The 23,165-nt window shown below is 41.2% G+C and overlaps 1 protein-coding gene across 2 annotated transcripts in view; it reads right to left on the bottom strand.

The window, feature by feature from the left end:
• TAC3 (tachykinin precursor 3) overlaps positions 1-23,165 on the bottom strand; it is a 134,790-nt gene that overhangs the window by 5,412 nt on the left and 106,213 nt on the right. For both annotated transcript variants that reach the window (XM_073613842.1, XM_073613843.1), the window contains exons 3-6: positions 19,787-19,889; positions 12,201-12,233; positions 9,121-9,174; positions 8,042-8,105 (exon numbers count right to left, since the gene is read on the bottom strand). In XM_073613842.1, coding sequence (XP_073469943.1) covers positions 8,042-8,105; positions 9,121-9,174; positions 12,201-12,233; positions 19,787-19,889 — 254 coding nt within the window. The remainder of the gene's footprint in view (positions 1-8,041; positions 8,106-9,120; positions 9,175-12,200; positions 12,234-19,786; positions 19,890-23,165) is intronic.

Genomic DNA, 23,165 nt, shown 5'->3' with positions numbered 1-23,165 from the left:
TAGACGTTAAACTTTTTGCCAAGATCCTGGCCAATCGCCTTTCACCCCTCTTACCCTCCATTATACACAAAGATCAAGTGGGCTTTGTCCCTGGTAGGGAGGCCAGGGACAACACCACAAAAACAATCCACCTAATCTCTTACATCCGCAAACACAATCTGAAGGCCTGCATCCTCTCTTTTGACGCCGAAAAGGCGTTTGACCGGGTTAACTGGCAATTTCTACGCCTTTCTTTAGAACAGATTGGACTAGGCCCCTCATTTATATCTAAGGTGATGGCGCTTTATTCTCAACCCACAGCCTCTGTATTGGTCAATGGTTCCGCATCAGCCCCACTTGTAATATCCAATGGAACAAGACAGGGTTGCCCGTTGTCTCCCTTGCTCTTTGTGTTGGTGATGGAGCACTTGGCCACGGCCATCAGACAAAACAATAACATTATGAGAATACTGACGCCATCATCTGAAGTTAAACTCTCACTTTATGCAGACGACCTCCTTGTCTACATTCAACAACCCCACACCTCCCTACCTTCCTTAATGCAGGAGTTCCGCAGATTTGGAGACTTAAGTAATTTTAAGCTTAATATGTCTAAGACAGAAGCCCTTAACATATCCCTAACTCCCTCTACCCTCACACAATTACAGACCAATTTTCCATTCCAATGGGGAGCAAAGGGCATCTCCTATCTTGGAGTCACCATCCCATCCAACTTAGCCGACCTCTACAACCTCAATTACCCCCCGCTCCTATCCCGAATCCGGAAAGAATTAGATACATGGAATCAGACCCCAATACCTTGGTTTGGCCGTATCAATACATTAAAAATGGATACACTCCCCAAACTTCTATACGTCTTCCAGACGATTCCGATACTTATCCCCCAGCGCTTCTTTGCCTCTCTACGTTCTATGTCTGGCAGCAGGGGATGTCTCGTATTCAACATGCCTTGCTGACATACCCTAAAAACCGGGGTGGGGTTGGCCTCCCAGACTTCGAAATGTACCACAGGGCTGCAGTCCTAACTAGGATCCTCAAGTGGTTCCCTCGGCCGTTCCCCAAGGCATCCACTGCCATAGAACAAGACCTCTCCACTTCTGACCTTCGAGCTCTGCTCTGGGGTTATGGTCAAGGGCTCTCTACTCTAACTAATTGCTCTCCATTGACAACTGCAGCACTACACCTGTGGTATAGGAAGGGATTATTACCAATTTTATCTACTGACCCCTCACCGCTTACATCGCTCTTTGACCATCCAGACCTCCCTCAAGGTATGGGCGCTAATCTGGTGGGCCCATATTCACGAGACACCTGGCCTACAGCCAACTCATTTATACACCCTAATATGGGTACGCCGGTCCTCCCAGGAGACAGAGGTAATTGGCTCACAGCCTTGCGCATCTCATCCTTTTGCTCTGACCTATTCTCTTCTACCTACACCCATAGACCCCTAACAGACTACGAGCAGCTGTGTTCTCTCTCGGAAAGACCCAGGCATCTACTATCCACCATTTACAAACTACTACACTCACTGACTCACGATCAACTGCCACCTTACACGAGGAGATGGGCCACTGACCTAGGCAGGGATTTCTCACCAGATGACTGGCAAAAGTCTTTTCACTTCACACACAAGTCCTCCATTTCTTGCCATATACAAGAGAAAAATTTTAAGCTCTTGGCACGATGGTACAGAGACCCCCAATCGTTACACAAAATTTTCCCCTCTACTGCCACGACCTGTTGGAGGTGTGGAGACCCGGAGGGCAATTATCTCCACAAATGGTGGAAGTGCAAAGCCATCCAGCCGTTTTGGTCACAGGTTTTTGCCGTGTACAGTAGCCTCTATGATAAACCCACGACCCCCACGCCTGAAGTGGCACTGCTATCCATGTTACCAGGTTCAATACCCTCCCAGAAACGATCCCTACTTCGTTTTTTCCTATCAGCAGCTAGACAACTCATACCACTTTACTGGAAAACCACTACTACCCCACCGCTATCCTCCTGGGTCTCTATTGTCAATGATATCATGCGAATGGAGAAGATGATCGCCTTAGATAATGACACCTACGATAAATTCCAAACTATGTGGCTAATATGGATCGATTACACCACCTCCAATGCCTTGAAAAGTCTACTAAAGCTACCTGACCAAATAAATTCAACCTAGAGCGCCCGTTGTGTTGCCCCAGGGCCTGCCAGCCTGACTTGACCCCCCTACCCTTGCCCGTCCCCCACCTTCTTTCCTCTCTCCTTCCCCTCTCTCTCTTTCTTCTTTTCACTACTCTCTCCTTCCCATCCCTTTTATGATACAACAGCAGACGTTGAAATTATGGAACTGTGGTTGTTCAGAAGCATGATTTATATGTTATCCATAGGATCGAATCTGAACCAAACTGGTATACACTCATTCTTATATACTCCGCTCTCTATATGTATAAGTTTGTGTACAGACAAATTGTTTTCTACCATGCTAATTGCTACATATTACGTTTTACCAGTGTGAAATGGCTCTGTATAACCTTGCAAACTTAATAAAAATTATATTTGACTCTAATGCCCCTATTTAATATGCCCTTAAAGCATACCCATTTTTCCTCCATGTTCTTTGTTCCTAAGATTTTATCCCAATTGTTATCTTCTAGCAAGGATCGTAGTTTAGGGAAGTTGGCTCTTTTGAAATTCAGTGTCTTTGTATTCCCCTTATGTTTCCTATTTGTGTGATTTAAATTTAAAACTCTGTATTTTTGGTAATCAGTAGGTCTAGTAACGCTTTGTTTCTAGTTGGTACATTTACCATCTGACCCATGAAATTGTCCTACAAGACATTTAGGAACTGGCGAGCCTTAGATGAATGTGCGGTTCCTTCCACCCAGTCTATGTCTGCATAATTAAAATCCCCCATTATAATGACACCTCCCATTCTTGCCGCTAATCCAAACTGTGATAAGAGGTCCGCCTCCTCCCTTTGGTTAGGGGACCTGTGCATACTCCCAGTATTACTTTCCCATTAGTTTCCTCCCTTTGTAGCTCTACCCATAAGGATTCCACCTCCTCGTTTAGTGATGTCATTTCTCACATTCACTTGTACATCATTTTTGATATACAGGCATACCCCTCCCCCCTTTTTACCCTCTGTATCCCTGCAATATAGGGAATAACCTTGAATGGTTGCCAGCCAATCATGAGAGCTGTCGAACCAAGTTTCTGTAATTCCTACGAAATTGAAATTCTCCTCGTACAACAGTAGCTCTAGTTCTCCCATCTTGTCCGCCAGACTCCTGGCATTGGTAAACATGCCACGTAGTTTAGACCGGTCGCATACTATCACCTTATTGGGTGCTCTGGGGTTGCAGATAGGACTTGTTACTATACTTACCTCGGGTTAAGGTGCTTTAGTCAACCTACCACTAATGCCCCCAATACTACCCTTTGGAATATGTGACTGACTGACTATCTCTACCTCTGGAACCTCCCCCTGTCGCCTAGTTTAAAAGCCCCTCTAACTTTTAGGCCATCTTCACTCCCAGCAGATCTTCACCCTCCTCATTTAGGTGCAGTCCGTCCCTTCTATAGAGTTGGTAACCGGCAGGCAGTTGACAGGGATTGAGCAGATGCTGTGTAGCCTGTTTTAACATTTTCACATTTTATAAAATACTTGCTTTACAGTGGGCCTTATAACTGACCTTCCAGGGTTATGCACTGCTAGGCAGTTTTCCCTGCCCCTCGCTTTTTGTTTCAGAAAATATGAAATAATAGCTCTAAACATTGGACTAGATCATTGGCAATCTCTTAATGTGGACCTGAACTCAAAATGTGAATTTCTTCTGTCTTCTAGAGACCATCGAGAAATGTGAATTGTGCCTTAGAAGTACCCTGAAAAATGTATTTTTTTTTTATACAATTTTTTTTAACAAATAGAATTTTCCCTTCTGTGCAAAGGCACTGATGTGCCTTGAGACTCACAACTGTATATTCAGTGTAAGATCATCTAAAGCACTGCTGACTGTGACTGCTAGTCTCACAAATCTTGGAGGAGATTTGGTGTATTTGCTACTGTTCTGCTTGCTGTTCTTGCTGACGAGAAAGCTGTACCTGAGGACCAGCAGTGCAATGATTTTCCCTGCCTCTGCTTCATTCTGTGAACCTGTGCTTTCTCCAACTCTCCAACTGTTGCTTGATTATTCCTTCATCAGTCATAATACCACCAGGCTTCAAAAGAGCAGCACTGACATGAGGAAGCAAAGCCCTATCAAGATACTTCCTTCACACAGAATCTAGTATTAGTAAGTCAGTAATGAGGAAAAGATTACCTGGAGGGAAATCACAAGCAATACTGGTGACTAGGGTTTTGTCTTTTGCTTGTATTTTATGGGCATAGCTTCCACAGTTCAGATCCTTTTCAATTTTATATACCGAGTTTTTACTACCCATAACGAAAACCAAAACACCTTTACCCTTTCTCAATTTAGAGCTGTGGTTTAACATCTGTCTTTTCTGGAAGGTCAGCTATCAGACTGACATTAGTTTTGGTATCCAAATATATTTTACTTAGTCAGTAAATTGTCCCTGATGACGTCGGAAAGGACAGAACGCAAAGGGTGGAGCCTAATGACGTGTTTTCCTATTTCTGTGTAATGGCTGCTAATCATTTTGATGCTGCTATGTAAAGACCCTAATGTGAATAGTTTTTAATCACTTATTGCTTATTGGGCATCTAAACCCCCCTCCTGCCCAGACCAATTTGCAGCTTTTAGTGCTGTCATTTTTGAATGACAATTGTGCGGTCATACAACTCTGTACCCAAATGAAATTTTTATCATTTTTTTCCCACAAATAGAGCTTTCTTTTGGTGGTATTTGATCACCTTTCGGTTTTTATTTTTTGTTAAAAAAATTTAAAAAGATCGAATTAAAAAAAAAAATACAAAACCGTTTTATATTTTGTTAATAAATTTTGCAAACGGGTAATTTTTCTCCTTCATTGATGCACGCTGATGAGGCTACACTGATGGGCACTGATAAGCTACACTGATGGGCACTGATAGGCTGCACTGATGGGCACCGATAGGCTGCACTGATGGGCACTAATAGGCAGCACTGGTGGGCACTAATAGGTGGCACTGATGGGCAGTGATAAGGTGGCAATGATGGGCAGTGATGAGGTGGCACTGATGGGTGGCACTGATGGGCGGCACTGAAGGGCATTGATAGGTGGCACTGAAGGGCACTAATAGGTAGCACTGATAACTGGCACTGATGGGTGGCAGTGATGGGCACTGATTGGCACTGGTAGGCGACACCTGTTTACATCACATGATCAGCTGTCATGTGGTAAGGGGTCGGGATCGACCCCTTCGATCTGTGATCAACCTAGTCTCCTTGACTGGGGTGATTACAGCGTGCGCCATGCACGCCCTGCGGGGGGGGGCGTGGCCAGCTTTCAAAGGGGAGGACATCTATTGACGCCCTCCCGGCAAAGCAGATCCACGCTGTAGCCATCGTTCGACTATAGCATGGATCTGAAGGAGTTAATATACCTAATTTACTGAAAAGTAAGGTTTTATGAAATGTGTGATTCTGCTCTTTTCTTTTGAGTACAAATGGAATGTGGCTGGGAATCATATCTCAGCTGTATTTAAAAACCCAGTGGTGTCTAAGGTTTTGGGACCTATCTGATGTATGTTAGTATAGGTCATCCTAAAGGGAGTGATATTACGCCGGGAAGATTCCTGTTTGATAACCAGGGTAGATCACCTGGAGAGGAGTCAGGAGTGAACTGGTGGACACTGTGTGGACAGTATGGCTTTGAATTATAACATGCGGAGGTCACCTTTTAAACACACTATGGTTGATTTACTATAGGTAAATAGACTGTGCACTTTGCAAGTGCAGTTGCACTAAATTACCCCAGAGCTCAGTGATGTGTTTATGTTCTGCTGATTTCCATCATCACGTTCAAGCAATGAACATTTTTTTTCCCTTGCACCTGATTTGGTATTCTTTACAAAGTGAAGCTTCACTATATTCACTAAGCTCTGGGGAAAATGAGTGCAACTGCACTTGCAAAGTGCACCATCTATTTGCTTTTAGTAAATCAACAATATTGTTTTTGTGCAGACATTATTTGATCGCCACTTTTTTTTTGTGTTGAATCATCTTCACTAGTAATATGTAGGGACACATATTGAATTACACTGGTATATTGATGTTTGGTCACATATTGATGTAATAGGGCTGCACAAGGATTAGTAATTTAAAATTTTTGGGTTTTAGTGCTGGCAGCTGTATAGGAGGACCTTTCCAGAAGGTTGGAGCGCAAAAGTTTTTTGTCACTATTTGGTTCATAGCGGGAATGGGCCTTTATTGTTTCGGTGACAACCAAAACATTTTACATTTTATTTTACTTTAAAGTAACAGTGACATTGGTTTCCAGGACAAAAGTGTTGGCCAATTTCTCCAGCTGGAAAAAATAAAAACTGGATAGGGGTTCTAAACTCTATTAAAATGAAAATAAAATGGCTTTAGATACACTTTAATCTATATTCACAACATATGATATATATATATATATATATATATATATATATATATATATATATAATATATGCAAATGTGTGTATCAATGGTGCAATGATAAAGAAAAATGTAAATACCTACAAGATAACAAATAATGGCCCGTATTGACAGGCTTTAGGCTGTGTCAGTGAGCTTGTTTTAGACATCAAGTTTGATACGCTTCTGAGATTATTTAGAATTCATTAACAGGTGCAGCTGACTGTCTTCTGACCTATGTATATTTGACCTGATTTGAGCTTACATTGAAATCTGACAGACTTGTATAGGGAATGAAGCAGTTCTGACCCAAAGAAAGCCAGTGATCACAGGCCGCAGTAGTGTTTAACCACTTGCTTACTGGGCACTTTTACCCCCTTCCTGCCCATGCCAATTTTCAGCTTTCAGCGCTGTCACACTTTGAATGACAATTGTGTAGTCATACAACACTGTACCTATACAAAATGTTTATCATTTTTTTCACACAAATAGAGCTTTCTTTTGGTGGTATTTAATCAAGACTGTTTTTTTTTTAATTTTTTTGCTAAATAAATGAAGACCAAAAATGTTGAAAAAAAAATATTTTTCCTAGTTTGTTATAAAATTTTGCAAAACAGGTAATTTTTCTCCTTCACTGATGTGCGCTGATGAGGTTGTACTGATGGGCACTGATGAGGTGGCACTGGTGGGCAGTGATTGGCAGCATTGATGGGCACAAATTGGCAACACTGGTGGGCACTGTTGGGACTGCACTGATAAATCAGGACACTCATAACTAGTGCCCTGATTATCAGTGTAGATGTCCCTTTTACAAAAGCCGGTTATCGGCTCTCTTCTCCTCTCCTCACGCTGTCAGCGTGAGGAAAAGAGTGCCAATTACCTGCTTCTGTTTACATCCGTAATCAGCTGTGTTTGGACAAAGCTGATCACGTAGTCAAGAGCTGCTGATTGGCTCTTTACCTCAACCTGTGATCAGCAGTGTCCAGCGGGCACGAACATGACATATGACGGCCTCCCAGAACTAGCCGGCTGCACTGTAGCCGTCATTCGGCTGTAGCGTGGTCAGCAACTGGTTAAAAAAGAGAAGTATAGCCAAAGCTTTTTCAGCCATATTTCTCTTCTGGGTCGCAGAAGAGCACCTCTCTCCACACTCCTGAGACCCAGAATCAGTGGCTGACTTTATAGAGCCAATTGAGACAATGTCAGGATCCACCCAGATGCCTGATCTGCAGCTGGCTCAGCTTTTCAACACGCCACTGAGAGCCTGAGCCAGCCGCTTCTGCCCCTTCTCCAGCCCGTCGCTCTATTGAGTGCTGGAGGGGCAGAGAACTGAACAATCAATGGTTAGGTGATTGCTCAGTTCTCATTTCTAGAGCAGACAGGGAACAGATACAGCAGTGTAATAGATTTGAGAATGTATGTTTGTTTTTTGTTTTTTTTTTAGTACCCCAAACTTCTCCTTTGATGATTCACAATGAACTTACTTTCTGCATTTTGTGGAGTACCTGGAAACTGGTTCAACTTCCTTTTCTTCACTTGCAAAGTTTCCTTAAAAAAAGAAAATTTTAGAAAATGGATCTGTTTTAACCTCCCTGGCGGTATGATTATGTCAGATTTTTGATGCTGAAAGCAGTACATTGTTTTGCATAGAAATTTGGCGTTTTATATTTTAGGCCTATAATTCTTAGGAATAACTCACTTAAATCTGTCCAAACAGTAGACATCCCGGGTATAATAAAGTTTGAAACACGAAATCATAAATTATAATATAATAAACAACTATAAATAATTATAACAAATAATAATATTTATTCAATAATGTAATTAAATCTAAAACACTGAAATTTGCTCAGTTGCAGAATTGTCGCTGTCATTACTTTCAGTGATGACTTTCCCCACAAATCACTATCGCTCAATTCTGCAAGTGATTCTAATTTACTATCGCTGTTTTCTAGCTGGACCGCTTTTGACGTAACGGTTCACTTTTTGGTTGCTATGGACATTCTCAAGTTTCCAGGCAGAAAGAACAGTATATATAATATAAAACTGCATGCAGGGCACTGGACAAAGCACTGGGGACAAAAGTGATCTGAAATAAATTGATACAGTAATGTAATCTGTACGATTACAGTGTACTATATGTGTAATGTGTTTTTTCACTTTTTGAATTTGGCGCCGGGCTGTGTCCTCATGCGTCATGGCGCTCGCAGGGAACAGAGCCTGCCAATGTGATAGATCGAGCGGAGAAGACGGCTTGCACACACAGCGGGGAGACATCACAGGATCCTGGGAACAAGGCAAGTAACTTTGCCTGGATCCTGCAATGCAATCCAGAGTGTGGCTCGGGGTTACCGCTTTTGGTAATGAAAAGTCCCCCCCCCCGAGCCACACTCAGAATTACCGCTAGGGAGGTTAATGACAAAGCAGGGGGAACATTATATAATAATAATAATAATAATAATAATAAGTGTTATATAATAAAGTACACTGAGGTTTGGAAAGGGCTGAGAGGTGAGGCTAAAATAGAGATATATTGATCAAGTTAAAGTTACAGATAACATACCTGTTTGTAAATTCCTCTTTCCCATTAAACCAACAAAGAAGTCATGCATGTCTCCTGTAAATTTATCAGTAAGAAACAATTATTTACATGATAACTGCAGATATTAACTTGATGACAAAGGACAGAATAGGACAAAGTTGAATGCTTTAAAACACGTGTCAAACGCAAAGCCTGCATTGTAACTGTGGGCACCCGCCTGTGGCTTCACAGCCGGGCACCCACTGTGCATGCGCGAGCCGCACCGTGACTGCCAGGCAATCATCTGGGACCTGTGACGTGTCCCAGATGATTGCCAAGAGGGAGGGGGGAAGAGGTGATCTCCCTTCCGGTGCAGCGGTGCGCCAGGAGGAAGTGGGAACTGGGACGCTGATGTGGCCCGTGATGAACTTGAGTTCGACAGCATTGCTTTAAAACATCTCAGATGAGCAAATTTTAACCCACATTTTCCACACAGCTCTTCCATTGTAATATAAAATATTAAGTCTGAACTCCAGGCAAATACATGCTGTTTTACCTGTCAAAGGATTTGTAATTCTGTTGAGCCAGTCTTGTAATCCAGACAACCCCTTAGTACAGGGTAGCCAGGTCATGCTTCTCTGTGACCTTCCAGCCAACTGAAAGTAAGGGGTTTATTTAGAAGGGAAAGCGGATATTGCTATTTGCTCTCCGTTATACTGTATACGGTGTTGCTCCTCTCACACCATGACACACCCATTAAAAAAATTCTACGGAACAGGGAGAGCTCAGTGATTAAAGGAGAGTCAGTGACTTTGAGGGGTCACATGACTGGGCTATTTCATGTTTAATGCACAGAAAATTTGTAAAGCACATCACTGTGCAGTAGAGATGGGCCGAACACCCCCGGTTTGGTTTGTGACAGAACTTTCGAACATAGCAAAAGTTCAGACCCGAACAAGAAACCCCATTGAAGTCTATAAAACCCAAACTTGAAAAATCAAAAGTCCCCATTTTGATAGCTTGTATGCAAGTTATTGGCCATCAAAAGCATGTAGGGGCCCAGCTACTGCCCTGGGGGACATGTACGAATGCAAAAAAAAGTTTAAAAAGATTATTTTTAAAGGAGCAGTGATTTTAGTGATGCTTAAAGTGAAACAATAAAAATAAAAAATTCCTTTAAATATAGTGCCTGGGCAGTCCCCTTAGTCTTCCTGTAGCGCATCAGTACCATGTATAAAGCCTACTGCAGCAAAACTGACATTTCTAAAGAAAAAAAATTACATTTAAATTTCCGGCAATACAATACCATTACCAGCAATAGAAAATTGTGAAAAAAATGGCATGGCTCTGCCCCTTTACCCCAAAGCACCTTGTCCCTATGATGATGGGGATAAGGGCCTCTTCGCAACAACCCTGGCCTGTGTTTGTGGGGGTCTATCTGCAGGGGGCTTATTAAGTTCTGGAAGCCCCCTTTATCAAGGGGGCCCCAAGACCACCCCCCCATGTGAATGAGTATGGGGTATTCATTCACCAAAAAAGTGTCAAAAAGAAATAAATACACACACACAGTTTTTGACAATTCCTTTATTAAAAAAAGGAATATAATATAGATCAATCGTCAATCACGATGCTGCCGCCACCGGCGGGCCCATAAAAAGAAACTCTCCGCCGTCAACGAAGGCTAACCGCACACTGCAGGCTCTGTCGTTTGAAACCTCTTATATAGGTAAGGGTGGTGGCACCACCCTTTGTGCCGTCACTGACCCAGCATGCACCAGTCGGTGATGTCACAAGGTGGGCCTGCCCCTTACCTTTTTTTCGGGTCCAGCGGTGGCGATCCACATCAGAGGGACATTTTTTTACATTTTTTTTAATAAAGGAATTGTCAAAAACTGTTTTTTTTTCTATTGACACCTTTTTTTTTTTATAATTTACCCTATACTCATTTACATAGGAGGGGCCAGGATCTGGGGACTACCAGATTCCGATAAGCCCCCTGCCCACAGACCCCCACAACCACTGGCCAGGTAAAGGGGGGCAGGGCCCCCCTGGCCCAAAGCACCCCCCCATGTAGAGGGCATGTGGCCTGGTATGGTTAGGAGGGGGGCGCTTGTTTGTCCCCCCCTTCCTGTCCTACCAGGCTGCATGCTGGGATAAGCGTCTGGTATGAATATTAGGGGGGACCCCCACACCGTTTTTTTTTTATGTTGGTGTGGGGTTCCCCTTAAAATTGCAGACCCAAAGTGATTTTTTTTTTTATCAGCTGTCAGCAGGGAAGCCCATTGACAGCTGATGACAGCTGATGACTCGTCGGTTGTTAAGGACACGGTGGCCGGCTTCCTAGTCCGCTCCTTAACAGCCAGCTTTCACTGTTCCCTGATTGGGCCAAATCAGGGCTTAGAATGCACATTTCCTGATGGTGTTGTTCAGAAGTATGGTCTATGGAGAAAATAATTGTTTGGGAGCACCTTTCTAGTACTCTGTCTCTGGGGCTTCTCCTTGGGAGGCGGCCTGTATATTGAACTGCCATCAGGGCCTGGCCTCAGCATGAGTCATGTACTGAAGGCCCTTTATACCAATCCACCTGCCGAGGTGTTGGGCTGAATAGTGACACTGAAGGGAGCTGGGCTGTATAATGACACTATTTGCCTTAAGAGAGTTGCAGAGAGCTGGGCAGGAAGAGGGATATTTGACCATGGATTTTTGTCTGCTTATAGAAGCACAGAAGTCAGATTCAAGAGCAAGGAAACACCATTACTGCTTTCAGAGAGTCACAGATTTATCTGGCTGTCCCCTGTCCGTCAGCATCTATTTTAGAGGTAGCTCTCAGAGAACCTACTGCCAATTCAGTTTAGCAGTCCTGCTTTTTTGGGTATTCTGCTACAGTAAAATTTTTCTCTAGTTAGAGTTCTATAATAAATGGTAAAAAAATCCTAGTGACTGGACCTGATCATTGTCAGAGGTTGTCGGTGAAATGCTGGATCCAGATAAAGGGCAGGTAGCCATGTATTTCCAGTGGCTCCCTAGGGAGTCATGCATTTGCTTCCTATATAAATAGACTTTATCATTTATTAAACAATTGGCTTCACCTATCTTTTAAGATTATTGTGAATTGTACTTACTTTTTAAAGGCAATGAAGAAAATTCCTTAGAATCTGGAAAAGAGGAAATGATTTAAATTCACAGGTTATCCTTCTACTCTTTGCTGTGGATTTCAATATGTTTGGTCCAATATGTCATTGGTAAAGTGTATTGTTTTGTTTCTTTACTGCACCTGCTGCTGACATCTGCTTCCTGCCTGACTGCTCTTTATTCCTTCTACACATTGCTATCTATTATGTATAAATGTTACTTGTACTACGTTTCCATGCCCCATTACCCTGCACCTTCATCTCATTTGACATCTTATAAATAAACTAAAATAATATGATATTAATAACACATGCAACTCTTGTTTGCCAGAGTGGTCACTCTACAACCAAGCTAGTCTTAGGTGTAGATTTTAATGAGAGTCATCTTATATTTAGGAAAAATGTTGTGTTTCCATAAATACAGAGTAAAGTGGCTTTAAAGACAGAACATTTTTTTACTTTAATGCATTTCCTGTATCAAGGTAAAAAATGTTCTAGTTCATACATACCTATCCTATCTTGATCCAGTGCTGCACCTGTCTGTAGAGGTGCAGGCCTCTCTGTCTCCTTACAGGAAAGAGAGGCAGCAATGGGAGACAATTGCTCCTGCTGTTGTCAATCAGATCTTGTGAGCAGAGAACGGGGGGGGGGGGCAGGACCGCAGGACCGAGCCCACAGGTGTGGTACCATAGGAATCGACTTCCTATGGTGACACAGATGAGGAGAAGCCTGGCAGGTTGACCCTAGAAGAGGAGGATCGGGGCCCGTCTGTGCAATACCATTGTACAGAGAAGGTAAGTATAGCATGTTTGTTATTTTTACAAAGAAAAAACATAGCCTTTACAAACGCATTTAATGCTCAACCACTCTAATTAAATATTGTAATAAATGTAATGAAATAAAATGTATTGTGATATAGATACTGTACATATTCAGATTGGATGTCAAGATTATAGTGGGCTAAAGCATTTGTTATCCCAACACTTCATATTCCTGATATGTGCCTGCTGTACCATGTACTTGTATGAAAAGTATCCTGTTCTCTTTGTATTGCTTCCTTTGTGTGAAATCCCTGGTGTTCCTGCCAGTCCCCTTGCTTTCCTGTTAAAAAATGACCACACTAGGCATGAGAGCACACTGTGGTCAGTTCTCTAGCTATGCTGGGAACTCAGTGTACTCTCCTTCAATGAAGAGACTTGTCCTGACATGCCCCCCACTGCACAGCCATTCAGTGGGAAGCTCAGTGTGCTGCTGCTTCTCCTCCTCCCAGCTCTTATGCAGCTGAGGACAGAGGGAAGGTGATCACGTATAAAATAGGGAAACAGGTATTTATATGTTTTTTAAATATCTCTACAAAAAGGTTTTGCATAAAATTTCTATTTTAAACGGAATGGGTTGTTCTACAAGGTGATCGTTTACAATCACTTTAAGGCTCACCATACATGTTACAGCCTGACAGTACAATCTCCGTAGTTAACTTTAGATCTACCAAGACCATGCAATATGAGGGCCTACTTAACCACTTCAATACTGGGCACTTTCACTCCCTTCCAGGCCAATGTTCAGCTTTCAGCGATGTCACACTTTGAACGGCAAATGTTTGGTCATGCAACATTGTACGCAAATAACATTTTTATCATTTTTTTTTTTGCACAAATAGAGCTTTCTTTTGGTCGTATTTAATCACCACTGGGTTTTTTATCTTTTGCTAAATAAACTAAAAAAGACCAAATGTTTGGAAAAAGATCCTGTATTTTTCTTAGTTTCTATTATAAATTTAGGCCAAAATGTAAACAGTAAAAAAGGGAGGACAGACCATATTGGCCCCATAAAGAATGAGGAAGGACATCTGGTTACAAAGGATGGGGAGATGGCGAAGGTATTGAATTTATTCTTCTCCTCAGTCTTCACGAGTGAATCGGGGGGCTTCAGTAACCAAAACTGCAGTGTTTATCCTTATGACACAACACAGGAAGCACCTCCATGGTTAACAGAGGACAGAATTAAAATTAGACTTGAGAAACTTAACATTAATAAATCACCAGGACCAGATGGCTTGCATCCGAGGGTACTTAGGGAACTCAGTCAAGTGATTGCCAGACCGTTGTTCCCAATTTTTACAGACAGTCTACTGACTGGAATGGTACCAGCTGATTGGAGAGAAGCCAATGTAGCACCAATATTTAAAAAGGGCCCAAAAAACATCCCTGGGAATTACAGACCAGTTAGCCTAACATCAATAGTATGTAAACTCTTGGAGGGTATGATAAGGGACTATATACAAGATTTTAGTAATAAGAACAATATCATTAGCAGTAATCAGCATGGATTCATGAAGAATCGTTCTTGCCAAACCAATCTATTAACTTTCTATGAGGAGGTGAGTTGCCATCTAGATAAAGGAAGGCCCGTAGACATGGTGTATCTGGATTTTGCAAAAGCATTTGACACAGTTCCCCATAAACGTTTACTGTACAAAATAAGGTCCGTTGGCATGGACCATAGGGTGAGTACATGGATTGAAAACTGGCTACAAGGGCGAGTTCAGAGGGTGGTGATAAATGGGGAGTACTCAGAATGGTCAGGGGTGGGTAGTGGGGTTCCCCAGGGTTCTGTGCTGGGACCAATCCTATTTGATTTGTTTATAAACGACCTGGAGGATGGGATAAACAGTTCAATCTCTGTATTTGCAGACAATACTAAGCTAAGCAGGGCAATAACTTCTCCGCAGGATGTGGAAACCTTGCAAAAAGACCTGAACAAATTAATGGGGTGGGCGACTACATGGCAAATGAGGTTCAATGTAGAAAAATGTAAAATAATGCATTTGGGTGGCAAAAATATGAATGCAATCTATACACTGGGGGGAGAACCTCTGAGGGAATCTAGGATGGAAAAGGACCTGGGTGTCCTAGTAGATGATAGGCTCAGCAATGGCATGCAATGCCAAGCTGCTGCTAATAAAGCAAACAGAATATTGGCATGCATTAAAAGGGGGATCAGCGCAAGAGATAAAACGATAATTCTCCCACTCTACAAGACTCTGGTCCGGCTGCACCTAGAGTATGCTGTTCAGTTCTGGGCACCAGTCCTCAGGAAGGATGTACTGGAAATGGAGCGAGTACAAAGAAGGGCAACAAAGCTAATAAAGGGTCTGCAGGATCTTAGTTATGAGGAAAGGTTGCAAGCACTGAACGTATTCTCTCTGGAGAAGAGACGCTTGAGAGGGGATATGATTTCAATTTACAAATACTGTACTGGTGACCCCACAATAGGGATAAAACTTTTTCGCAGAAGAGAGTTTAATAAGACTCGTGGCCACTCATTACAATTAGAAGAAAAGAGGTTTAACCTTAAACTACGTAGAGGGTTCTTTACTGTAAGAGCGGCAAGGATGTGGAATTCCCTTCCACAGGCGGTGGTCTCAGCGGGGAGCATTGATAGCTTTAAGAAACTATTAGATAATCACCTGAATGACCGCAACATACAGGGATATACAATGTAATAGTGACACATAATCACACACATAGGTTGGACTTGATGGACTTGTGTCTTTTTTCAACCTCACCTACTATGTAACTATGTAATATGTAACTATGTAACTATGTATACTGCTACATTACTTTGGAAAAATTAAACCCAAATCAGTGTATATCATTTAGTCTGCAGGAAAGTTATAGAGTCCACAAACTATGGTATTATCTGAAAATCGATCAGTGCTGATGTAAGTTATCCCATTTCTTGCCAGGACAGTACAAATACGCCCTTTTTGGAAAGTAGACAGTCCAAGGTATTTAGTAAGAGGCATGGCCAGTTTTTTGAAGTTGTAATTTTGTCACAATTTTTTGGAAAATTAAGAAATGTAATTTTTTTCACAATTTGTTATTACATGCTGTTACCAGTGCAGTACAAAGTCATCAAATAAATGGTGCGGCAGTGGACACTAACTGGTGACAGTATGTAAAAAAAAAAACCCAAAAACTACTATTTAATATTTATTTTCTATTTAAAAATAAAAATAATTATTTTTAATTACAATTTTTTCTCTTTTTTTACAATTTGTTTACATGCTGTGACCAGGGCAATACAGTGGTACCATAGTAACACTTTACTATACCTGGGGAGGTGTTCAGGATTTTTTTTTTTTTTTACACGCTATGATAGCTTAGAACATTGAGAATCCCTGTTATAAGCAACCATTTTTTATGAATGACTTCCATTCATTCAGTGTGTATTAGCTAAAGCTAATCACATGGTACAAATGGGCTGTAATTGTCCCTGTCTGTGATCACTGTGACCAATTACAGAGATCAATACAATATTGCACAATGAATAGTATGAATGGAAGCCATTCATTGTGTACAATTGCCATGTGATCTGCTGTGATTGGTCACAGTGATCTCCTGGTACCAGCAGCGGTACAATTATCTGTCATGACAGATTGCACCACAGCGTAGCCCGTGGGGCACATGCGTGGTGTGATTCTGGGAGGACGTCATATGACATCCACTCAAGATAGCAGCAGTCCTGCTTGGCAGTCATTTGTCTATGGATCAGGCAGGAGATGTTAAACTAGCTAATCTATATCCAATCAGGCAGGCCCTTATACTATACTTGTAAGTAAAGCTAAAGGAGATTTAACAATCAGATTGTAAGGTGTGCGGTGAGCTTAAAGTCTAAGTTCACCTTGGAACATCATTAATTCACTGAAATCTGTGAATTAATAAATTACAAGTCCTGTCTGCCACCATGGCAGATGGCTTGTAGTTCTCAATGGACAATGAGTGCATTGATCAGCACACTCATAGTCCATTCACACATCATCCAGCTTTCTAAATGAAAGCCCACATAGAGGTATGGGCAGAAAGCTGGAGAACGTGTCTCAGGTCCCTGTGGGGAAAAAAGATAAATGCGCATTTTTTCCTGCAAAATAAATGTGCACTTATTATTTTTCCTTAAAGGTGAACTTAGCCGTTAGGGCTTATTTAACTAAGCTCTAGTGATTATAATTTACCATAATGTTATTTCTGCAATGAGTGCTAAGAATCACAATGACATTGCTGTAAATGTCATTGGTTATGGAACATAATACATGCGTTATAGTGATCTGTGATCATATAGGTACACTAAAATTGGAACAGATTAAAACTGCATTATTATTGCATTATTCATTGAAATGCTGTAGTAAACTAACCATAAATAATATTAAAAAATGCCCTCTGTTACTCCTATGTAGGGACTGAACTTTCATCCATCTATCTTTTTCTGTTCCTCTCATAGGAGGCTGTACATTAAAATTGCAACTGTTTGGTTGTATAGTGTACACTGTAAAAACTTCTATAAAAATTATTGGATAAAGAAAAAAAATGCAACTGTGGCCAGGCTATAGACATTAAATATTTACATATTATTAACAGTAAATGAGCTTTTAGACAAGACTGACCTCCTTATCTGTGGGCATTGTGGAGTAATCTATCCTCAAAGTTTACAGGAGAAGCACTCTTAGGTCTTGTTCACACCCATGTGTTATAACGCACATGTTACAATGCATCAAAATGCATGTTACTTTGCATCATATTGTTTTCCATGGGTCTGGTTGGCATCTGTGCAGTGTATTACAGTAAGGCATGAAAAATAGTTTAGGTATGTATTTTTTTTTTTTTTATCTGTGGATGTGTGTAGAAATCACCATAGAAATGAATGAGAGAACATTAAAATTAATGATACATGCACTACAAAAGATTGGTTACTGAGACCTGCACCTGACAACAGGTCATGTTCTCATGGCCTAGCTACATTTGTAAAATTGGCAGGCTTTTCCCACACCTCTCTAGATGCTGACTCCATAACTCAAGGAAATGCAAAATAAAAATGCAGATAAATGCATGAAAACGCATCTTAAAAAGCACTTGAAACAATGCAAGAAAACAGAAGATCATACGTCTGAAGCTTTTCATTTTTAGACTTTATTGCTTCTCTTTGTTAACTTTGAGGAGGAATTGCTCAGTAATACATGCAGCTACAGATGTCAGTGGGGCCTTCTTTCAAACCTAATTTACTTCGGAATATGTAAATGCTAGCGTGCCCATGGGCTGGACACAGATTCACTATAAAGGAAGCCTTGAATCGAAGAACCATAGAAACTGTAATTGCTGACTTCTCTTTAAAATGTTTTTATCTGTCTACTGACCTTCTGGCTCAGGAATTTGAGTCTAACCCAGATTAGGTTTTCAGATAAAGGATACTGAAATTTCTCAGGCAATAATAATGTGCATCATGTTTTTTTTAAGCAAATCTGCAAAATGGTGGTGTAAAGTAAGGTTGTGATGGTTAGAAGGCATCATAATATGTCACATCTTTCTTTTACAGAGCCCACACTACCTACTACACCACTTCAACTCTCTAAAAACCCCAGATTTATGGGTTTGTGACAAACCTAAACACTTGTCCCCCTGCCATCCACAATGCAGTACCTGGCATGTAAGAGACCTATTGCTAGACCCAAGCATTGTCACATGTTGTGTTTTCTAGCCCTGTACTGGCTTTAAAAAAGTTGGAATTATTAAAGTGCACATGTGTCAAACACAAGGCCCGCAAGACCATTTCATGTGGCACTTGCACCTTTCCTGCAGCTGTGGCACCTTTCTCATCTCTGCCCCCCCCCCATCTTAGCAGTCAGCAGCAGAGAGGAGGACAAAACTTCTCCTACAGATCCTGCACCTCTCTGTGCAGCAGCAGCACCCCCTCATCTCCTCTACCGGTCTCAGCATTCAGCAGACTCCAGCAGCTAACTTCAGCCCTTCTATTGTCCTTCTCCAGACCCTGCAATTTTTTCCTTCCCAGATTCTTTCTGGCAGCAGCATAATGTAAGGGGGGGGGGGTGAACTGTGATGTAAAGGTTGGGTGGGGGACTCTTGACTTCTGGTGGTGGGGCGGCTCTTGACATCTGATGTAATGTGGGGTAGGGTGCTTTGGACATCTAGTCTTTCAGATGCAACCGGCCCTTTGAGAGCAACCATAATGCTGATGTGGCCCATGATTAATTTAAGTTTGATACCCCAGTAGGGGTATAGGGTATTTGGGGCTCAATTAAGGAAGACGAGGATAACCTACCGATAAGCTTGGCTCTTGGTTTAGTCGTGTCTTTATCTGTTACAAATCTGGAACAGAACTTTTATAATGAAAGCAAGAACCACAAAAACACCTTTGTTTACAGTATTTGGTATGTTGTTTTGATTATTTTACAGTCTTCTTATGGCTAACTTCCTTTCAACAGTCAGTTTAGTAATGTTTATAGAGTCTTATAAGCTGGTGAAAAGGCAACCACAAACAAAAGAATATTTGCCCATAGCAACCAATCTGGTTTTGTCCTTTATGCTCTGGGAAAATGAAACAAGGAACCTATAAGGTCAACATGGGTAACTGCTCTATTTTTGTTTTTAAACACAGCTTTCTATTCTCATGCTGGGACTGTCATAGGGAAGAGTAGAAAGTACTTAAACCATGTTATATGGCTTCTGCTAGTTGGCAACAATGAGCCCTGGTGAATGTTTGTGCATTATTACATGTTAATTTACCTGAATTTCTCCTTCCCATAAGTCCAACAAAACCATCATATGAATCATCGTCATAGAACCGCTTCAAGAGGGATGCTGGAAGTTTATAAATGTCTGAAGTTTTCTGCGAAAAGAGGAAACAAAAAATTACCTCATTTACTTAAGTATAGTTAAGTAGATCATATTTTTATATATCTCAACATATTTCACATGAGAATCTTAAGTATGTGAATCTAATCAGTATTAAGCTAATCTCCAGACAGATGAAAAATACCTTAAAAATTAAGTGTATTTTTTTTTCAAAGCATTTATTGTAAGTTTTTAAATTTAACTTGATATTGGCCTTCTAAAATTCCCTGTATAGAAGTGTTCAGACTATGAATGGAAGGGTCAGCACTAAAAGCCAATCAGGCATGCTGCAATGGTTATGTGCTGACAAGAAGCATGCTCATAGGTGGAGAGAGCAGAATAAGCAGAGAGAATAAGCTCATCAGTTTACTTCACTTTCCAATAACAGACTGTAGATGGGAAACGTATTGCTTATGCTTAACCACGGTGGAGAAAATGTAGATCAATATTAGCTGTCTGGCAAGACTGTGCAAATCCCACAACTGAATGGACACAAATTCAAATCCTTTGGTAGGTAAAACAGCATCCCTATCTGTAATTCATCTGTGTAGTTAGCGGTTTGTCTGGATTTCAGCTTCAAGTTTTTTCTTTGGCCAAATTGTCAAATTATCTAATTCCAAACATTCCAAACAGTTACAGGCTCAAAGAAATTAGGCTTTCCTATTCATACATCAGGAAACACAGGACAATTAAATCTTAGACTTCTCTGAGGCAGTTGAATCTGAAGAAGCCTCTTTGGCTTCTAATGTGTCTCCATCCCAACAGTCCATAGTAAGTTTTTTCAAAGAGTTGGTCCATAATACCTTTAAACTGTTGCTACCTTCGAGGTATTTGCTACGGTATCATGGTTGGAGTCCTTTCCATTGCATTCTTTTACTGAAGAGGATCTGTACAATGAATGGGCCTATCTGAGCTTCCACTAAGTGGTTTGCACAACAATACCCCGATGGAAGACAATATCCACAAAAAGTGGATGATCCCTGTTGTGGACCCTGAGGTGTCTCAGTTAATTAAGACCTTTACTGTACTGGTGGATGATGTACCAGTGTTTAAGGACCCTGCATACAAAAATGTCCCTTTTAAAGGCATATTTTTCCATGGCCAGTGCTGCAATGTAACCCACCTTTGCATCCAAGAGAGGTGTTTAAGCTTTGCTGTAGGCAATAGGTATAATGAAAAAACCTGGAGCCTTTTGGTATAGTTCAACAACCAGGCAGAATTTGGATCTCTTTCCTCAAGCATTGTGCTACTGTGAGCCTGCAAGATTATTTCCAGCAACTCTCGTGCCTGGGGCTTTTATCAGTGCAGAGCAGAGGAATATTGTTTAAATACTGGTCAGCAGAGATCCCCTTAAAACCAATGACTATAAATGGTCAGGTTTCTGCTGTGATGGTGCTCTTTCAGAGGCCACATAACTCCCACTGTTTATGGGGTTGTTGGTCCTTTAAAGACCACTGTTTTAAGCTATTTGGGATCTCTCTCACTCTCCTATTATACATGGATGCCTTTGTCATAGCTATCACCTCAGTTAGGAGGGTGCCTAAGCTTGTCCTGTAAGCCTTTTGCTGTGCTTCACAAAGGAAAAGGTGGTGTTGAGACCATGCAATTATGTCCTACCTAAGGTGGTCTTGGCATTTTATGCAATCAGGACATTTACATTGCCTGTCTTTTGTCCAGCTCCAAAACATCCAGGGGAGATTGTTCTCCAAGGCTTGGATGTTGGTAGGTCTGTGCGAGTCTATCTCACCATCATGGCCTTGATTCGTCAATCTGATAGCTTATTTGTGTTATCTGAAAGCTCTCAGAAGGGATAGGCTGTCTCTCAATCCACAATTGCAAGATGTATGATATTTGTGGGCCAGGGGGTACAGTGATAGGGATATTGCATATTTGATATTCCTTATTAAGGTTGGCCTCACAAATATCTAATAAAGCCTCTAATATCCTGATTAAGGATGCCATATAAGGACATAAGCATAACTTTACCTTATACCAAAGGAATGGTTAACTGAACAAGTCCTCGAGAGGTCATATTGCAAAGTGAGTTGGCTTGGGGGTTGTCGATCCCTTATGCACAAGTCTTAATACCACAGTCCAAACTGGAATAAGTTAGTCCGTCTCCAGAGCTGCATCATACATCATGCAAGCGTCTGATCTGCTTACCTGGCCACGTCTTTGTGGGGGGACTCAGTGGCGAAACAGCATTTTTAGTTAAGTATTCTTGTTATATTTTTCTTTATCTGTATCTGTCATTACTTTTAATAAATGTTATACTTTTAAGTATTTGTGTGATCTCTCTTTGCACATATCGAACACAACCCCAAAAACGTGACAAAACAGGCGCGTTCCTGTTCACTGGTTCAGGTGCGAATCAGGTCTGAATTTTTGCCGGAATTCGCACCTGAACCAGACCAAAAAAGGCACAGGACCCTTTTGGAATGTAGACCGCAGCCACCCCGGACCTGTGTGAACTGGCTCCATTGAGAGCCGGTCACACTCGCATGTCATGTGAATTGGATACAGAGAAACTTGCATCCATTTTGCACATATGTGAACATGGCCTAACAGTTCATTAACATTGATTTGAAGTTAATTTTTTTCAGGAATATTTTAGTCATTAACATTTATCCATCTTGAATATCTTTTGCTTCTTTGGATTTCTGTGGTTATTGCATTGTAAACTGTATCCTATTCACAGGACTATGATTACTTTTATAATAAAAGGCAACTGTCCATGATTCATCCTCAGTTACAGCTGCTGTGTACCAGGAAAAATTGAGTAATCTTGGGCACAATTACAGAACAGCATTCACTTCTTCTCTTCGGATCTAAACACCAATTTATCTGCAGCTCATGATGGTTTAGAATTAATGCTGGGCACACTAGCATTCATTTCAGTAAGCTTTTACTTTCCAAACGTTATAGATTTAGAGCTGTTTTTGCCTCAAGGGTCTTTAGTGGTTAGACTGCAGTTCCTAATCAGTGATTTGGAAGATATATATGGATCTTGATGTTTTATATGCTTTTTATAGACCATAGACCATATATGTTTTATATGCTTCTCAGAACCTGTGTATTTAATCTACTACTGAATCATACATGACGAAGCCCAGAAGCAGTTGTTTAATGTACATTTTTTCTTTAAAATATTTAACACTATCGTGTTTATTTAAATATTATATTTTTTCCTATGTAGTGCCGCTTATTAGCACTTGTTACTGCATCTTGCAAAGGTTTTGAGCGTCTAACCCAGGCTACTGGCTAAGGATAT

The sequence above is a fragment of the Aquarana catesbeiana genome, linkage group LG02 (assembly GCF_042186555.1).
Source record: "Aquarana catesbeiana isolate 2022-GZ linkage group LG02, ASM4218655v1, whole genome shotgun sequence".
Lineage (NCBI taxonomy): Eukaryota > Metazoa > Chordata > Amphibia > Anura > Ranidae > Aquarana > Aquarana catesbeiana.
The sequence above is the reverse complement of the archived record's forward strand: the minus strand, read 5'-3'. Positions and strand labels throughout refer to the sequence as shown.